Below are 19,940 nucleotides of genomic sequence, written 5' to 3'. Positions count from 1 at the left end.
CAACCACAACAAAGCGATCCGGCCAAATTAACATGCAATTCCTACTGCCACTCCACTCATGAGCACGGTTTGATTTCCAACTAATATTTTGGCAACTTCACTAAATAAGGTTAACATATTATTTTCTTTTCCTTGGATAATGTTTTATAATTCACTCTGTATGCGTTTAAGCTGCTGTATTAAAAAAAGAACACATGCATTTGCAGGCAGATTTTGTATTATGCCATAAAAAGTAGACTGTGACTGGCTATTAATTATATAAATATGTCTGATTTCTTACATTCACTAAAATATAATAGGGTCATTCCTGGGATTGGATGCCTTTTGGCAAATGAAACACTTTTTGAAAATGAAACACTGTTTTAATTTGTTTTTCATGTTTTATTATAAAAAGGACGTTATACTTTTCCAAACTAATATTGGTCAAGCTAAATTACACATGCACCTCATATACACTGTGACGTCCACCCTGTTATGTATTAGGTTGTAACAGGGTGGACCATAACAGGGTGGACATTCTGATATAAAATTAGCCATTAGCTTGTTGGTAGATACATTTGATATAAAAAGAAGGAAATGTATTATGGTGTATGGTACAGCACACGTACTGTACTGAAATGTGATGTGTGTTTTATGTACAGTACTACTGTGTATTGTTGTTTATTATTGTTTATTACAGGAATGTCTATTCTATAATTGAAGATTTAAGGGAAAATATTCTTGTATTTATAACAAAAAAGACCATTTAAGACATTAAAAAGGTTAGGTACGGGGGGGGGGTTTGGGAGGTCTGGCACGGATTAATTCTATTTACATGATTTCTTAAATTCTTAAATTCTTAAAATAGGTTTAACTAACAAACATTTTGACTTAAGAACAGCACTTTGGAACCAATTACATTCGTAAGTCAAGGGTCTACTGTAATCAGCAATAAAATGAAACTCATAAAGAAAAAAAAAATCCAAGGTTTAGAGGGACTTAAGCAAACCTTTTAAACAGTATTGAAAATCTGAGATATTTTCATGTTTAAACCTCATATATCCATCACTAAATCAGAATGTACAGCACTGGGGACATGGGAAAACCTCTGGTATCTAAGAGATAAAAACAGTATGTATACAGTCATTTTATTTTTTTTGGGGGGGGAGGGGGGGTAGAAAACATTGTGTTTAGTATTTGAAAGTGTTAATTATTTCAGTCAGATGTTTAGAAATTGTACTGTTTAAAAATGATCAGTACTGGGGACACAAAAGGCACTGAATAGTAGGAATGACCTAGTGGCGAAACAGTGTTAGTGACAGCAAATAAACACCAGCGTGTAATTAAACCTGCTAAAAAAAAACGTATCAGCAACTTAAAATTAATGTTCTTAGTTTGTTAGTTTGTTTATTAGGATTTTAACGTCATGTTTTACTCTTTGGTTACATTCATGACAGGAACGATAGTCACTCATTACACAAGGTTCATCAGTTCACAAGGTTATATCAAACATAGTCATGGACAATTTATTGTCTCCAATTCACCTCACTTGCATGTCTTTGGACACGGAGTAAACCCACACAGACACGGGGAGAACATGCAAACTCCACACAGAAAGGACCCGGGCCTCCCCACCTGGGGATCGCACCCAGGACGAATGTTCTTAGACCAACAGTAAACAATATATCAGTATAGGCACTTACGGGAGATAGGCTGTGCCTGAGTGTAGCTTAGCACCTTCCCAAAAACAGTCCAGAGGCGTGATGATTAGACAGGGATGTAGATTTTGAATGATCTGAAAAGATAATCATTTTTATTTAATGCAATGCCATTTTTAATTTGAACACAGTACACTTGAAATATGAATGGAAATGGGAATTGCTCAGCCAAAACATCATGGCCAACCCTAAAAGTGTGCAAGGCAATGCCTATTTCAGAATCAGAATCAGTTTTTAATGGCCGAGTTTGCTTAGTATGCTTACACATATAGGGGGATTTGACTTTGGTTACACGGAAGCTTGCAGTGCACAAAAAGAACAACAACAAAATAACCTCATCAGGCCGCTCAGGTGGCACAGCGGTAAAATACGCTAGCACAGTGGTCCCCAACCTTTTTTGAACCACGGACTGGTTTCATGTAAGATATCATTTCACGAACCGGCAGGGACCTGAGGATTTAACAATACTAGTCACAAATTATTGAAAATGAGCTTTTTTCACTGCAACGAGACGCTGTTCCCACCTAGGAGTGATACGAGACAATAACACCCTGCTTTTCTAGCGATCTCTGATTATTTATTCTTTCTGTGCGGTCCGGTAATAAACGACCCACGAACCGGTACCGGTCCGCGGGCCGGTGGTTGGGGACCACTGCGCTAGCACACCAGAGCTGGGATTTCGAATACATCGTATCGAATCTCAGCTCTTCCATCCGACTGGGCTGAACGGCTATATAAACAACATTTGGCTGTTGTTCACCGAAGAAGGGAGCCAGATAGGGACCTCATTAACTTGATGCATTACAACCTCTGCTGGCTGATTGACGGAGTCTGCACAGAATCCAGGAATAATGCTGATCAGATAATGGTGTGGCTCTCTGTGCACATGTAAATGTAAATGTGCAAGTGTCCAGAGCATGAACTTCATCATAATGGTGCGACGGTCTTAAATTTACTGAATGTTGGGCTGAAGGTCCCGATTTAGAAACCAAACCCCCGAGCCAAACTCCATAGACACATCAAAGGACCCAACCTGCCTTGTGTAAACAGTTCAGACAGGCGATGATGGTACATTAGTGTAAAAAACAGTCCACATCAAGCACCCTAATAAAATGTTTTTGAATACCACAGCCGAGTATCATTACTTACTATGTGCATCCTAACTAGACTTAAGTACAAAAAAGTAGCTAGATATCTTATGTTTTACACACTTTGGTTACATTCATGACAGAACCGGTAGTAACTGGTTACACAAGATTCATCAGTTGAAGTTCGATGTCAAACACAGTCATGGACAATTTAGTATCTCCAGTTCACGTCACGGCAGCACAGTGACTCGGTGGGTAGCACTGTCGCCTCACAGCAAGAAGGTCCTGGGTTCGATCCCCAGGCGGGGCGGTCCGGGTCCTTTCTGTGCCGAGTTTGCATGTTCTCCCCGTGTCTGCGTGGGTTTCCTCCGGGAGCTCCGGTTTCCTCCCACAGTCCAAAAACATGCAGTCAGGTTAATTGGAGACACTGAATTGCCCTGTAGGTGAATGTGTGTGTGTATGTGTGGCTGCCCTGCGATGGACTGGCACCCCGTCCAGGGTGTTACTGTGTGCCTTGCGCCCATTGAAAAGCTGGGATAGGTTCCAGCACCCCCTCACGACCCTAACTGGATAAGCGGTTAAGAAAGTGAGTGAGTTCACATCACTTGCACGTCTTTGGACTGTGGAAGGAAACTGAAGCTCCCGGAGGAAACCCACACAGACACGGGGAGAACATGCTAACTCCACACAGAAAGAACCGGACCGCTCCACCTGGTAATCGAACACAGGACCTTCTTGTTGTGAGTGGACAGTGCTACCCACCGAGCCACTGTGTTGTAGATGTTAAAATATTCCCATTATTCTGTATTTTTCTATATGTTCCATTTGTAGTTTGTGAGATCTCTCTTACCTGGTAGGCCAAATTGTTTTCTGTGACGACTTCTCCTGATTTGTAGCACAACTGTTCCAGATTCCATTTCCTAAGTAAAAAAAGAATCCAGTTATTTTTTACTAACACTAAACATTGCAACATCAGGAAAATAATGTATGTATGTTGAAATTAGCTGCAGTAAAAATGGCACACTGTATATTTCATGCTGATCTAAATCTTTTTTAATAACAGAACATGTGAATGGTGTATTTTACCTGTTATACATGTAAACTTGCACTCTGCTAGCTTTGACGGCCGAGTCTAAGTGTTGCTTTAGTGCTTCAGCGGTCAGGATGTTCTCACCGTGCTGTCGTGGTGTCTGGATCATTATCTGAGGGTTAAACATGGACTCCTCACCAATCTTCTGCCGCGTGTACTTTAGCTCCTGATTTACTCTGCCACCAACTACAAACAGAGAGAAAAAAAATGTATAAGTTATTATTCACAGCTGTTGTCAATGTATTCCCAAGTGGTACTTTATCATATATTATCTCTCTATCTCTCTATCTCTCTATCTGTCTATCTGTCTATCTGTCTATCTATCTCTCTATCTCTCTCTCTCTCTCTATCTCTCTCTCTCTCTCTCTATCTATCTCTCTATATCTCTCTATCTATCTATCTATCTATCTATCTATCTATCTATCTATCTATCTATCTATCTATCTATCTATCTATCTATCTATCTATCTATCTATCTATCTAGCTCTCTCTCTCTATATCTATCTATAGTGGTGTTCAAAAAAATAGCAGTGATTTTAAAAAAGTGAATAAAGCACAAAATCATTATAATAACTTTTATTTCCATAAATGCAAATGCACTGAAAATACTACACTTTCAATTCTAAATCAAAACATTAACAAAATGTAGCCAGTTTGTGTTCATCCTTTACAGAAAATTAAGAAAAATGAATATTAGGCTGTTCAAAAAAAATAGCAGTGCCAGCATTTTTCTTTACAAACTCAAAAAATGTATCTATAACATGAAAAAATGTTTGAGGTTTCACTTTACTTTAAATTACTGAACTAATATTCTGTGGCATAACAATTGTTTCTGAGATCTGTGTTTCATGGAGTCGACCAACTTCTGGCACCTCTGAACAGGTATTCCAGTCCAGGATGATTAGACGACATTCCACAGTTCTTCTGCATTTTTGGGTTTTGGCTTAAAAAAACGCTCTTCAGATGTCAGAACACAAGTTCTTTATGGGATTGAAGTCAGGGGATTGGGCTGGTCACTATTACCTCAATCTTGTTTGTCTGTAACCAAGATGTTTTGGGCCATTGTCATGTTGAAACACCCATTTTAAGCACATTTCTTCTTCGACATAGGGCAACATGATCTCCTCAAGTGTTCTGATATATTTAAACTGATCCATGATCAGATCGTATGTGATAAGTAGGCGTAACACCATGGTATGAAAAACATCCCCATATCATCATTTTGTACCACCATGCTTTACTGTCTTCACAGTGTACTGTGGGCTTGAATTCAGTGCTCGGGGGTCGTCTGATGATGTGAAAGCAGCGGCGCATCAGTGCATCATGTATAATATTTTGCTCATATCATACAGGCGCCTTTATCCGCCAATCCACTCTGTGCTGGTGTGTGCCTATTTCCACCTTTTTTAATCACTCAAACAAGCTTTAAGGGGAAGAAGATTTTCATGTGATGATGATGTGACAGCAGCGGTGCATCAGTGCATCATATATAATATTTTGCTCACATTATGCACTGTAGAGGGTGCAAAACCCAAAATCCTATTATACCCAAGCATGACTGCATCACCTGTATAAGAAATTTCTATAATGATTTAACAACATCCCTACAAACTTATCCAACTCTTACTGTGTTAAACAACTTACAAATAGTCCACAGTTTAAAAGCCAGAACCAACAATATAGATCAATTTATGATGGAGATTTATTCATGTTAGATTTTTAATACAGACAAACAGCTGTAAATAATTGTAATAAACTAATAAATAATAACTGTGACAGGTCAAACTTACTTCTAACATTCACTTCTGTATTTCTGCACCTGTATCATGTTTCTTTGTGATTAAAAGCTTCGGCTGTAAAACAGTTTTTGACGCAGGCTGTTAGTGGCTAGATCTGCCATTCAAACCAGTCATTTCTTTCATTTCTTCATGGTCTCTTTACCAGTTTACAAAGAAAATGTAACTTCTCTTATTGCAGGATCAAAAAGCCCAGAAAAGCTGTCAACCGTTTTACAGCAGTCATCCCAGTTACCCAAATCATCACAAATAACTGGGTAAATCACTGTAATTAAATTTAAATTTAAATCATTTTTTAAACACACCACATTTCACATCCAGTACAGAGGCATGATTTATTAGGGAGTACGACAGTTCGGCAGTACTTTTGATGTTAGAAAAGATAAATGACTTTAATCGTTGAGTTTAAATGAGTCGACCTGACCTCACACAGATTTAAAGGAAGTAAAAACAAGTGCGGACAGTTTTGCTAGATTTTGAATGAAAGATGTTCTAACCACAAAAATCCCTCCTGGCTACAGTTTTAAATGTTACAGATACATGTACACGTTTCATGTTTCTTACTAGTAACTTCATGCAAATTCCCTCTGGCTTGCTCTGGATCATGTATTTATTTTTGTTGTTGTATCTTTTAGATATTATTATATTATAAAGCATGAGCTTGTTTTTACTGTTAGCAACAACAAGTATGTAAGTTTAATATTATGGACAAATAATTTGTATTACTTTATATTTATATTACACACATTTAGAAACTAAAAAAGCAAAAAGAAGTAAATGTTTGAGCACCTTTGGAGTTGTGAAGTTGTGAAGAGCTTAAACGACTTGCTAGAACTTGTGAGCCAGGTCAAGAACTGTTATTGAAAACAGTCAGTTAATGATAATTTCACAAAGCAATAAGCCTTTAGTGTTTTCGAATCCTGGCATAACTCTTAACTGGAGCTGGGCGATCAAACAATGTCGATATGTATCACAATAAACTTTTCCTCGATTACGATGATAAGCTTTGGGCATATTATCGATTCTATTTTTCCTCCTCACTAGCACAGAAAAGCACTGAAAGCAGCCTACTCAAGCAGCACGTAGGTTAGGCGTAAAGCCGGCACAATAGCCAATCAGACCGCACACTGAATTGCACGAGACAAGGAACAGTGCTTAAACAGTAGCAAGCTACGGGAAGATGGACAGTGGAGAGAAACCCGAAAGCAAAAGAGAATGCGAGAAGGTGAGCCGTCTGATTTTGATGACATTGTTCCCAAGAAAGGCCAGTGGTTTGGATTTCTTAATTGTGACAAAGCGCAGTTAACCCCAAAATGCAAAATATGTCGGGAAACGCTACCAATTTAAATAGCAAACAGAGCCGCTCTGGTGGCGCAGCGGTAAAAACACACGCTGTTCACCAGAGCTGAGATCTCGAATACATCGTATCGAATCTCGGCTCTGCCTGCCGGCTGAGGCTGAGCGGCCACATTACCATCGATTAGCCGGTTGTTCAGATAGGGGCAGGATTAGTGCGATTACGACCTCCGCTGGCTGGTTGGTGGTGCCTGCACGGAGATGGGAAAGGAGTGCGGTAGAGGGTGTGGCTCTCCGTACACAGCACTGTACTGCACTGCACTTGTCAAGTGTAGGAGAAAGAAGGTTTTTAATTGCTGTGCACGTGTCGGAGGGGGCGTGGAGCAGCCTCGTCCTCCCCAATCAGGAGCAGAGATCAGCACTAGTGAGAGGATGATTGACAGGCAAAAAGTGGGAGAAAAAGGGGAAAAAAAAAAACCAAACAAACAGAAATTATAATAAAACGGTGTTCAAGTGTTGTTACCCAGCCATCTAGCAGTGCCGTTAGTCACCATTTTTCTGCCGTTGCTACGTACGAAAAAAAGTTGGAAAGGCACATAACATAACGGCAGCTATCACTTATTTCACAATGCATCACAAAATAGCTGACTAAGAATCTAGATGTTTATTTATTCATGTTTTAGTCCAACGAGAGTGTGTGTAATTGTTGTTTAATAGTAGTAAAGTGTAAGACACTGTACTTAACTACAACCATACATTACAGCTGCCTGTTGCTCCTGTATATACAGCAGCGGTCGCCACAGCAGATCATTCTGGCCGGCCAACCAGACTTGCCAGAGTTTTACACCAGATGCTCATCCTGATACAACCCTATTTATTTTGTCCAGACCTGAGAGCGGTCCGGACAGCGCAGTGAGAAGTGCACCTCCAAATGTCTAGACTGGTCAGCCACCCAGATCTTTCAGATGTTTTATTAAAGTACCAACATATGTTTCTTTTTGACTTCTATTAAGTTAAATGTATGGATAACATCCAAAGTGACACAGTATATTGTCTAAGCAACTGAGGGTTAAGGGCCTTGCTCAAGGGCCCAACAGTTGCAACCTGGCAGGGGTGGGGTTTGAACCGGTGACCTTCGGCTTACTAGTCCAGTACATTAACCACTAGGCTACAACTGCCTAGTCCTACAATTCTAGGCTAAGATCCATATAAAATGTACATATTTCTAACAGCTAGTGGTTAATTCCTTGATCAGCCATCCTTTGTCAATGAAAGGTGTTAATTTAAGACTCACACTTACACCCCCCCCCAATGGTCAGGTTCATGTTCACATAATGTTCAACCAGTCAAAGCCCAACAGATTAACTTTATTCATTTATACTATTAACAATATTGAATGACTGAAGTTTACACATTAAACTCACCAGTCACCAATAGAAGCCGTTTTGCTTCATTATGGAGTTTTACCATTGTATAATGACCACTCTAAAGTTGTCAGGAAAAGCTTTAAAATATCGGCATATAATAATATACTGTATAAGCAAGACGCTCAGGTAGCACAGTAGTAAATTACACTAGCCCACTACAGCTGAGATCCAGGGTTCAAATCACCAGTTGTGCTATTGACTCAGCCTTTTGTGGACACTGCTATAATTACAATCACCTGTTTAAAAGCACACCATTATTTAGTTTTTTTTTTTACCTCATTACTAACCCTAAATTTCCCCTGTCCCAACATTTTTGGAATGTGAATAGGACTGCAGGACTGAATTGCAGGAATGGAATAACCATCAAAAACATGAAATATTTTGTATTCAGACAAAACAAAATAAAAATCTATTTAAATGTAAAAAAAAAATGCATTTTTATTTTTATTAGCTTTTCGTTGTAGTGTTTTTTTTATTTTTTATATTTGTGTTATTTTCAGTGTATAAGTGTCAAAAACAACCCAGTTACTTTACATTAGCCTAAAATATATGCAAGTCCACAGGACCATGGAACGCATTAACAGGTTTCCTGTACATCCTTATGGAAAAAAATACCTTGAAATTCAACGCCTTATAAACTCAACGCCACTCCCAGAACCAACTGACGTTGAGTTTCATTAAACCGCTGTACTAGAAAACTAGCCTTATTTGCTGGGGAGCTACAACTTAAAACTCTTCTTTCACAGTTTTCATACCTGTTAAGATAAACTACTTTCCTACTGGGAGCAAAAGAAGAGAAAACAATACAACAGAATGAATAAAGCTACAATTTATATAAACGGTAGCGCTACAATACAGAGCCAGACACAAACAGCCGCATAAGGTGACCTGAAGTCGCTTTAACTGATTTAAAAATGAAATAACCCTGCTTTTCTCTAAGGCTAGACCACCAGGACAGTAAAAAAGACTAGTGGGGAAAAGAAAACGTCCACACGCATTAGAACGACGCCGTGGAACCTTTCTTCCTCGGCCCAAACACGCACTCACATCTGATCTTGTTTTAGGGGTATGTTTATAGTATCCATGATTAATCACAGCTTTGACCGGAGCCAAGCGCAGCTTCAACATAGTGCTAGGAGCCAGGTCGATTATGGCCTAAAATGGCTTAGCATGTTCCTTATTTAGGGGCCTCTGGAACACCAGCAGTTTTGGAGTAGGAAAGGTTTTAGATGTCATTATGTATAACAAAAAAAGCCATGAATGTGAGCATAGTGACCCTCAGATGGTAAAGAGCTTCTCAGATTCTGCCAGGAAACACAAAGGACCCGCGACAACGTGTGCTGCTCGTTTCACAGAGATGAAGCCTGTACACAGGAAACCTTATATGACTTAAAAGTGAGGAGAATTCTAAACTCCTCTAGAGTCTGAGGTCACCGGCGGCCGGGCCTCAGGTGTGAAATCAACACCGATCCACCATTTGTGGAAAAAAAACCCAAAAGAACCAGTAACGGATTCAAACTGGCATTTCTTTAATGCCTGTATACTTATTGCCTATTAAAAACAACTGCATGATGCACTGTATGACGTGCACTGTAATTAATATTTTATTTAATTTTCATGTATTAGCATCACTTTATCCTGGTGAGCCTGGCTTTCTAGCAAGCACTGAATGTAGTAATACACCCCGGACATTTACATTTGAAGCATTAAGCAGAGACTTTTATCCAAAGTGACAGAATACCATTTGAGCCACTGAGGGTTAAGCCCAACAGCACTGGTGGTGAAGCTTAAATTACTGATCCAGTACCTTAACCACCGAGTGACCATTGTCCATTTGGACATGATGCTTATCTCTCGCCAGGCCTCAGCCAAACCCCTTCAGTCATACCGGATGGACGATAGCACCGCTGGGGATTTGTTCGTTTGTTTTTATAACACAATGTTGTCATACCTATGACATTCACAGCAGGAATCAGTGTTTTACCGATCAGGCATAACATCAAAACCACCTTCTTGTTTCTACACTCACTGTCCACTTTAACCAGCTCCACTTACCATATAGAAGCACTTTGTAGTTCTACAATTACTGACTGTTGTCCGTCTGTTTCTCTGCATGCTTTGTTAGCCCCCTTTCATGCTGTTCTTCAATGGTCAGGACTCCCACAGAACCACCACAGAGCAGGTATCATTTAGGTGGTGGATCATTCTCAGCACTGCAGTGACACTGACATGGTGGTGGTGTGTTAGTGTGTGTTGTGCTGGTATGAGTGGATCAGACACAGCAGCGCTGATGGAGTTTTTAAACACATCACTGTCACTGCTGGACTGAGAATAGTCCACCAACCAAAAATATCCATCCAACAGCGCCCCGTGGGCAGCGTCCTGTGACCACTGATGAAGGTCTAGAAGATGACCAACTCAAACAGCAGCGATAGATGAGCGATCGTCTCTGACTTTACATCTACAACGTGGACCGACTAGGTAGGAGAGTCTAATAGAGTGGACAGTGAGTGGACACGGTATTTAAAAACTCCAGCAGTGCTGCTGTGTCTGATCCACTCATACCAGCACAACACACACTAACACACCACCACCATGTCATTGTCACTGCAGGGCTGAGAACGATCCAACACCTAAATAATACCTGCTCTGTGGTGAAAGCAGGCTAAAACAGTATGTAGAGAAACAGATGGACTACAGTCAGTAATTGTAGAACTACAAAGTGCTTCTATATGGTAAATGGAGCTGATAAGATGGACAGTGTGTGTAGAAACCAGGAGGTGGTTTTAATGTTATGGCTGATCTGTGTATACTGTCACAGTACTGTAAGTCGCTTTGGATAAAAGCATCTGCTAAAAGGCGTAAACATAAATATGCTAGGTGAAAAATATTAGTATTAATTACACAATTTACAACAAAACAAAGTCTATAATCATTTAATGGTGCGTATTGCAAAACCCCACTATTATCTCCTAGTCGAGAGTCACACTTGAGCAGCGAGCAGTTGTTCCAGGGCATTTGAGGATAAAACTCTGCTGGAGATAAGCGAGGTCCTGATCTCACTTACAGTCCGACGGTCCAGAGGTTTCAGAGTCACTTGGCACATTTAAGTGCTGAGAGTCAAGTGAGGCACATGATAATGCCACCAGTCTCTTAAAAAACAAACCTGCTGGCCACCTAGATGGTGCCTTTGTTCTCCTGTACTGGTTACCGTCATGTGATACTGCAATAACCTTATACTGGTTCTGACTGCACCTACTTTCAGAGGAAATAAAGGGGGCTAAATGAATGAGGTTTAAAAAGCAACACGGAATCCAAACGTGAAACAGGTCAGAGCGTCTTCATGTGTCGATAAAAATGACTATTAAAGCAACATTTATTTATTTCATTGTAATGTTTAACCACAGCTTCATCCTGGTCAAGGTCTAGGTGGGTCCGGTTTCCCCAGAAATCACTTGGAATGCACTGACACACACTGAACAGGATGACCATTCATCTGCCATCAACACGGACATAGCCAATCGTGTCTGCATGTAGACTCCTGACCAGCTGATAGCACCTTGAACCTGGATCCCAGTGGTAGTGGACTAGTGTAAGTTTCCGTGAGCCTCTATTCCATTTTTTTACTTATTAATTGATACTTATTATTATGTAACGTGGCTAAATATACATTATATTGATCTAATAACAGTACAATCTTAATTGATTAATCTAATAGATCCCATAATGAGACGTAAGACAGGAACAGTTCTAATTTTACAACAGACATGGTACTAGGAAGGAAACCCCCTTTAATAAAATTTGTCCATTTTTCTCTGCTGCCCTTGACATTCTATGATTATGATGCCTTGCAAAATGTATACATAGGTTTATCAAATTCATCCTAATCAAGGGGACACAGTGACTCTGGAATCCATTCTAGAACCACTGGGGACGACATGGGACCACATACTGGACAGAGTGCCAGTCCATCACAGGGCATCCCAAAGCACACACACAACACAATCCTATACATACACTTAGGGCAGTTTTAGTAGGTCCAGTTGACCAGACTGTATGTCATTGGACTATGGACCAAACGGACCCAGAGAGAACATGCATACTCTATATAGAAAGGACCCTAACCACAATGCTGCTCCTGCTAGATATGACGGAAACCTGGTGTGTTTGCACCAGAAAAGGCCAGAACTCACTACGGACTTAATGAAGAACTCCAAACGTTTACATTATTATTATTATACCTTTCAGTTCACTTCAATTCTGTGCTTGTATGATTTATATAAATCCTATTTATTATTTATTCAAATTATCCTCCAGGCCACCCAAGGTGGATAAAGGTCCCTGCTGAGTCTGGTTCCTCTCAAGTTTTCCTCATGTAATTTTAAGGGAGTTTTTCCTTGCCACTGTCACCCTTGGCTTGCTCAACAGGGGTTTTTGGTCTGTCGGTCCTGGATTCTGTAAAGGTGCCTAGAGACAACATCCATTGTAGAAAACGCTATACATTTTGTTATATTTTGTTATATTTTCTCCCCCTTTACCTCCAGATTTTTTAGCACGTCCAATTGCCAGATTGCGTCACGCTTCCTCTCCACTAATGCCGGCCCCGGCTTTGATCGAGGAGAATGAAGCTAACTCACGCCTCCTCCGACACGTGGGCAGCTCCGACTGCTGCCCTATGCATTTCGTCACCTACACCAGACGAGATCAGCTGCGGATCAGTACTGTGTACGGAGAGACACACCCTGATTCGCACTCTCTCCCAGTCTCTGTGCAGGTGGCGTCAACCAGCCAGCAGAGGTCGTAGTTGCATCAGTCATAAGAGAGTCCCTATCCGGCTTAACCCACCCCTATATGAACAACGGGCCAATCGTTGTTCACGCGGCTGCTCAGCCCAGCCGGCAGGCAGAGCTGAGACTCGATGCGATGTTTTCAAGATCCTAGCTCTGGTGGGCTAGTGTGTGTTTTTACCGCTGCGCCACCTGAGCGGACAATTTTACTTGACTTGACCCTGGCCGGGAGGCTGGGGGATCGAACCCAGGCCCTTCTTGCTGTGAGGTGACAGCGCACACAATGTGCCGTGGCTGTGCTGCCCAGTATATGCACAGAAAAAAAAAACAGATGTGGATCGAATAAAATGTACAAATCACGACTTACTGTTTTGTTTTGTTTTTAGATTGTAATTTGAGATTTTAATACATGTATTATTTTGATAGCAATCAAATTTATACTTTGTACTTTTTGTTCCTACTTGGTCTCTTAACTGTAGTAACGTCTGTATGAGAGAGCGAGCGAGAGAGAAAGAGAGAGAGAGATGTGAGTGAACTGGGTGTGTATGTCAGTGTGCGTTTGAGCCTGAACCAGGCCCATTCATTTTGTTGCATAACATTAACCCCTGACCCTCCCTTTTCACTGCTGGGGGAGTGTAGATTGGAAGGGGCCCACCATCGCCTCCTGGTTTCAAGCTTTGCCGCTCCATTCTCACCATTCAGCTCTGGAGTGGATTTTATTGGCCCGGCTCAGGAGGAGTATGGGGTTCCTCAGAACAAAGGAGGCACCAGATCCACACAACTGCTCGAGCGCTCTGGACCTGACCCTGTCGGTGACACCGGCTCTGACCAGCTCTGCTGCAGGTTCTCGGTGCTGCCTGTTGCTGGGAGCTGAAGATCCAGGGAGGGAGTGTTGCGTGTGGTGACGCATGCAGGCGGTTTTTTCATGAGTGTGTTTGTGGGCAGGATTAGCTGGATTACAGCACGACGAAGTTATGGAGTGGGTTCGAAGCTCAGCAAATTCCCATTTTACTACACAAACCATGCTTTGGTCGCACCCTAAATGTTTCTTCAGGCAGTGCATGTCGTCTCCAGCACTTTTTACCGTAGTTTATCAGTGTAGCAAGTTTGAACTTAATTTCCTTTTTCACTTTATGTTTGCCCATTATGTGAAGTACTGTAGAAAACACTACATTTCCATAGGCATGTGAGATACCTGACCAAGAGCTTGTTGTACATCACATTCCAAAACCATGTGCGTCCACTCTACTGAGCTTTTCCACGCTGCTCCAAAGAGCATTTGTACAGTCAGGTACTTATATTGGACGAGAAGGCCTGGCTCTCAATCAACCTTCCAATGTATTCATTTGTTAGGATTTTAACGTCATGTTTTACACTTTGGTTACATTCATGACAGGACGGGTAATAACTGGTTACACAAGATTCATCAGTTTAATGTCAAACACAGTCATGGACAATTTAATATCTCCAGTTCACCTCACTTGCATGTCTTTGTACTGTGGGAGGAAACCGGAGCTCCGGGAGGAAACCCACGCAGACACGGGGAGAACATGGGTGCTCCACCTGGGAATCGAATCCAGGACCTTGTTGCTGTGAGGCAACAGTGCTACCCACCATGCCACCGTGCCGCCCGACCTTGCAATTCATCCCAGGGTACTGTGCAGACTAGGGTTGGTCATACCGTCTTCAGAAAATACCGCGGTATACGGTATAACCGCCCGGGGGGGGCTTGTCTCAGTGAGCTCCAACCGCCTACCACTCCCACCCCTCCCTTACTGTGGATGCGCAAATGTCTTAAAGTCTCAGTTTTCAAGGTAGACCTGAAGCAGAAATTTGCCGCTTCACATTTTTAAAATACTGTCACCATTTTAAAATACCGTCAACATTTGTAAATACCGCGGTATACCACAATACCATCATACCGCCCAAACCTAGTGCAGACTACTCGAACTCCTCAAATCTCTCAAGGTCTCTATGGACCTTACCTGTGTCTTTGTTTATTCCTCTGATATTGGTGTAGTGATATAATGCACTGGGAATGTAATACTGCTGCTTTGGTTCCTTTAATAACTGGAAAGTTTTGATTACGTTATTTAAATTCAATGTATTTTAAAAAATCCCACTCCACACTACAACATGTCATTATAAATTTATTATGAAGAAATTGTTAGACATCATAGTGTCAAATTTTACTTAATGTCCTGATTTGATAATAGTTAGTGGTGCCTATGCTGGCTTAAAATGCTGTATCGGTCCTGACATTTGACCCTGGATATATATTTTCCCCATGCAACACACTTACCAACCCAAAAAATATTTTCCAAAATGGATTAAATTTAACCCTATCATGTTCTTGACATTTTGCATAGCTGGCTAAAAGTCAAATTTAAGTCAGAATCCAGGACTGACAGACCAAAACCCTTGTTGAGCAAGACAAGGGTGACAGTGGCAAGAAAAAACTCCCTTAAAATGACAGGAAGAAACGTTGAGAGGAACCAGACTCGGTAGGGACCTCCATCCTCCTTGGCTAAAAGAGAGTTGGCTCATTACTTTAAGAATGCCAGAACTGGACTAATATCCACTTTAGACTATTAACGTCAATAATGCTGGATTAAGTCTCCAGTTTCTTCAGGGGCATGGGTTCAAATCTCACCGATGCCAATTTAAGTGTTAAGGACAGAGGTAGCCTAGTGGGTAGAGCTTTGGGCCATTAATCAGAAGGTCGTGGGTTCCAATACCAGCTTGGCCATGCAGCCACTGCTGAGCCCTAAAGCAAGGCCCTTAATCCTCTAAGCTCCAGGGCTGCCGTACAATGACTGACCCTGCGCTCTGACCCCGGCTTCCAAAGAAGTGGGATATATGGAGGAAACATTTAATGTACACGTCTATATGTGTATATATAGCAAAGGCACTCCATCCACTATGCTATACTAATGCTATACTATATGATATTACACTATACAATATTATTACTACACTATATTATACTATATTACATCATGCTATACTAATACTACTGTATATTATACTATACAATATTACACTATGTTATACTAATGCTATACTATATGATATTACGCTAAACAATATTATTTACTACACTATATTATACTATATTACATCATGCTATACTAATACTATATTATACTATACAATATTACACTATGCTATAATAATGCTATACTAATACTATACTATGCTACACTAATACTATACTATATTACACTATGGCTATACTATTACTATATTATACTATATTACATTACACTGTTATACTATTACTATACGATATTACACTATACTATACAAAAACTACAATACACTATAATACTACGATACACTATTACATTACACTGTGTTCCAAATTATTATGCAAAAAGTGTTTAGGAGTGATAAGGTAAGAATTTTTTTGTTTGTCAGTAAAACTCATTGATGGTGATGTGTGTCAGGGCTCTTTATATCACTGAAAGCAATTGCAGACACCTGTGCTAATTAGTTTGGCAGGTGTGTCCAATTAAAGGCAAGACTACTTAAGAAGGCTGTCCCACATTATTAAGCAGCCTACATTTTCAGCCAAAATGGGAAAGAAAAAGGATGTGTCGGCTGCTGAGAAGCAACAAATTGTGGAGTGTTTAGGTCAAGGCATGACTACAATCAACATTGCCAAGACACTTCATCGTGATCATCGCACAATCAAGAAGTATGTAGCTGATTCAGAGCACACACGTGTGCGTGCTGATAAGGGAAAATTGAGGACTCTTTCCAACAGGCAATTACGTCAGGTTAAAAGAGCAGCTGCAAAAATGCCTTGTCATAGCAGCAGACAAGTTTTTGAAACTGCTGGTGCCTCCAACGTCCCCCGAACAACAAGATGCAGGGTCCTTCAGAGGTTTGCAGCTGTGCGTAAGCCATCCTGTTGACCTCCTCAATCCACTGCACACAAGCAGAAACGGCTCCAGTGGGCCAAACAATACATGAAGACTGACTTCAAAACTGTTTTGTTCACCGATGAGTGCCGTGCAACGCTCGATGGTCCAGATGGATGGAGTGGAGGATGGCTGGTTGATGGACACCCCATGCAAACAAGGCTACGGCGCCAACAAGGAGGAGGTGGAGTAATGTTTTGGGCTGGAATCATGGGGAGAGAGATTGTCGGCCCCTTTAGGATCCCTGAAGGGGTAAAGATGACCTCCATAATGTATGTGGAGTTTCTCAAACAGCACTTCCTGCCATGGTTCAAGAAGAAGAACCGTGCATTCCGCAGCAAGATCATTTTCATGCATGATAATGCACCGTCTCATGCTGCAAAGAACACATATGCATCTCTGGCTGCTATGGGCATAAAAGGGGACAAACTTATGGTGTGGCCCCCATGCTCCCCTGACCTCAACCCCATTGAGAACCTCTGGAGCATCATCAAAAGGAGTGTCTATGATGGCGGGAGGCAGTTCACATCTAAGCAACAGCTCTGGGAGGGTATTCTGTCCTCATGCAAAACAATTGAAGCAGATACCATCCAAAACCTGACAAATTCAATGGACGAGAGAGTTCAGAAGCTCCTTTCGAACAAGGGGTCCTATGTGCAAATGTAACATCACCTAGAATAAAGTTTTGACTTGAAAACTGTTTGATTTCAGTTTGTAATAACCTGCTAATGCTTATAATTTCACAAATGACCATTTTTTTGTTCTTTATAAAAATGAAAAGGTTGAAAACTCTGCTGTGCATAATAATTTGGAACATGCATTTTGAGTGCATTTTGAGTGTTTTATTTTTTAAAAAATATACTGTTATCATTGGCAGTTTGTTCAAAAACCTTTCAATTGTACTCTAATAGTTGATGACTGGAAAATTACAATGACTGCAATTCATATAGGTAATTTTGGAAAATCTGAGAAAATATTATTTGCATAATAATTTGGAACACAGTGTATATGATATTAGTACTATACTATAACTATAATACATTATATTATTCATGTATTATATACCATATACCATATTATATACCATGATAAAAGTCCTATGAACAGCATGCTAGGTCATTAGGAACTGTTAATCCAAAGTAACGCTAAAACAATTTTGGACCCTTATTCAGCCACACAACACCGACTCATGAGCCTTTTCGAGCGTGGAGGGATGTGATGTCAGTGATGGTGGGAGTAAAAAAAGTAGGAGAAAGTAAGAGATGAGTGAAAGAGTGAGTTCCTGACCCACAGCTGTGACACAATGCCCCCAAGCAGCCTGCCAACCCCTGACACAAATTTTACACTGCAGCTGCCATTTACTCCGCACCGCATTACCATATGTATGGCCTGCTCTTCCCTAATTATGCTAATCACATGTCCAGAGCTGCGCCTTTAAAAAATGGGTGTATTTAGCAGTCCAGTGCGTACAAATGCAGCTTACTGCAATCCAGAGTTGTACATTCAGAGCGGCCTGAATGGCCAGATTCTTCCACGTTGCTGGCTTCATTCAGGTTCCTTAACCCTGAAGAAAAAAAGCTATTCAGATTAACTAGATCACACCGCAACAAAACCGTAAGAAATGTGTGTGTGTGTGTGCGCGTGTGTGTGTGTGTGTACTTCAAATACTAAGGATTCTGAGTGTGCACTGATCCAAACACTTACTGAGTTCCTCCTGAATAAGATATCAGTTGGAGCTGCAGGAATTCACATGCCTTGGAACGTAACACAGTAATATTCTCTAGAGTAGCTATCTGTAACTTTACTTCCATAATACTGTATTATTTACACTTAATTTACTAAAACACAAACATTATAGTTCCCTCATTCTGCAAACAGTTCAGCACATGCACATATCATGCTGTTTATTCCAATCAGCTCGAGGCATGTCATTATAGCATCAAGTAAAACACAATGAACTACAACTGAATGAGAAACACGTTTTCAGCTTGACATCCTGGTTTTGTGCCTAATTATCCAGTGTTTTGAGACTAAATATCCATTAGAAAGAGTTCTGTCCAAATACAAGCCCAGTAATAGTGATATGCTTTTAATATTTTTTTATATAACCACTAGCCCATTATGGCCCAGTAACCGTATCTGTGGGAATATGATTCAATTCATGGAATGATGAAAACAACAGCTCATACCATTCATGTTAAAAAACCCAAATAAAATAATACCACAGACATTTTTCTTACTTATTATGATTATAAGAAAATCTAAACTGTGACCAGTCTTATGCATGCGGAGTATTTTTATATGTGCTCATGTTATTAACAATCTGATCATTTTAAGTACCCATAAAAACATCATACTACGATCAATCAAAATAGGGTAAGTAATCTGAGGATGATAAGGAACATCATTAAAGGTAATTCCAATCTGAATCATAGACTGTTAGCGCTCCTACCATCAGGGAGGCGCTTTAAAGGAACCTCGGCAGCCAATGACAGACAGAGGAATAGCTTCTTTCACTTTACGGTCAACCTCATCAACAGTTCATCAACAACTTCTGTCAACCACCATCATACTCTATCTATCTACTCCATCTATATTACTGTTTATTAAAATAATTGCTCTTCCTTTTGCACTGTTCGTTCAGGCACATTATCTGTTCCATATTTGCACATTATACATGTACCTCATCATTATTTGCACTATTGCTTCATTTCTAAATGCTTGCTACTTTGCACATAGAGTTGTATCTAATCAGTGTAACCTAATCTAAAAAATTCTATTCGGTGTAATCGGTGTAATCAAGTATTTGCCATCTAATCCACTAAATTTACAA

The 19,940-nt window shown here is 40.5% G+C and overlaps 1 protein-coding gene across 1 annotated transcript in view; it reads right to left on the bottom strand.

Moving 5' to 3' along the window:
- The window catches only part of ptch1 (patched 1), a 93,552-nt gene that overhangs the window by 54,374 nt on the left and 19,238 nt on the right, over positions 1 to 19,940 (bottom strand). Inside the window, exons 3-5 of the mRNA XM_062998326.1 lie at positions 3,872 to 4,061; positions 3,636 to 3,705; positions 1,683 to 1,774 (exon numbers count right to left, since the gene is read on the bottom strand). Coding sequence (XP_062854396.1) covers positions 1,683 to 1,774; positions 3,636 to 3,705; positions 3,872 to 4,061 — 352 coding nt within the window. The remainder of the gene's footprint in view (positions 1 to 1,682; positions 1,775 to 3,635; positions 3,706 to 3,871; positions 4,062 to 19,940) is intronic.

Source organism: Trichomycterus rosablanca, chromosome 7 (genome assembly GCF_030014385.1).
Source record: "Trichomycterus rosablanca isolate fTriRos1 chromosome 7, fTriRos1.hap1, whole genome shotgun sequence".
Classification (NCBI taxonomy): domain Eukaryota; kingdom Metazoa; phylum Chordata; class Actinopteri; order Siluriformes; family Trichomycteridae; genus Trichomycterus; species Trichomycterus rosablanca.
The sequence above is the reverse complement of the archived record's forward strand: the minus strand, read 5'-3'. Positions and strand labels throughout refer to the sequence as shown.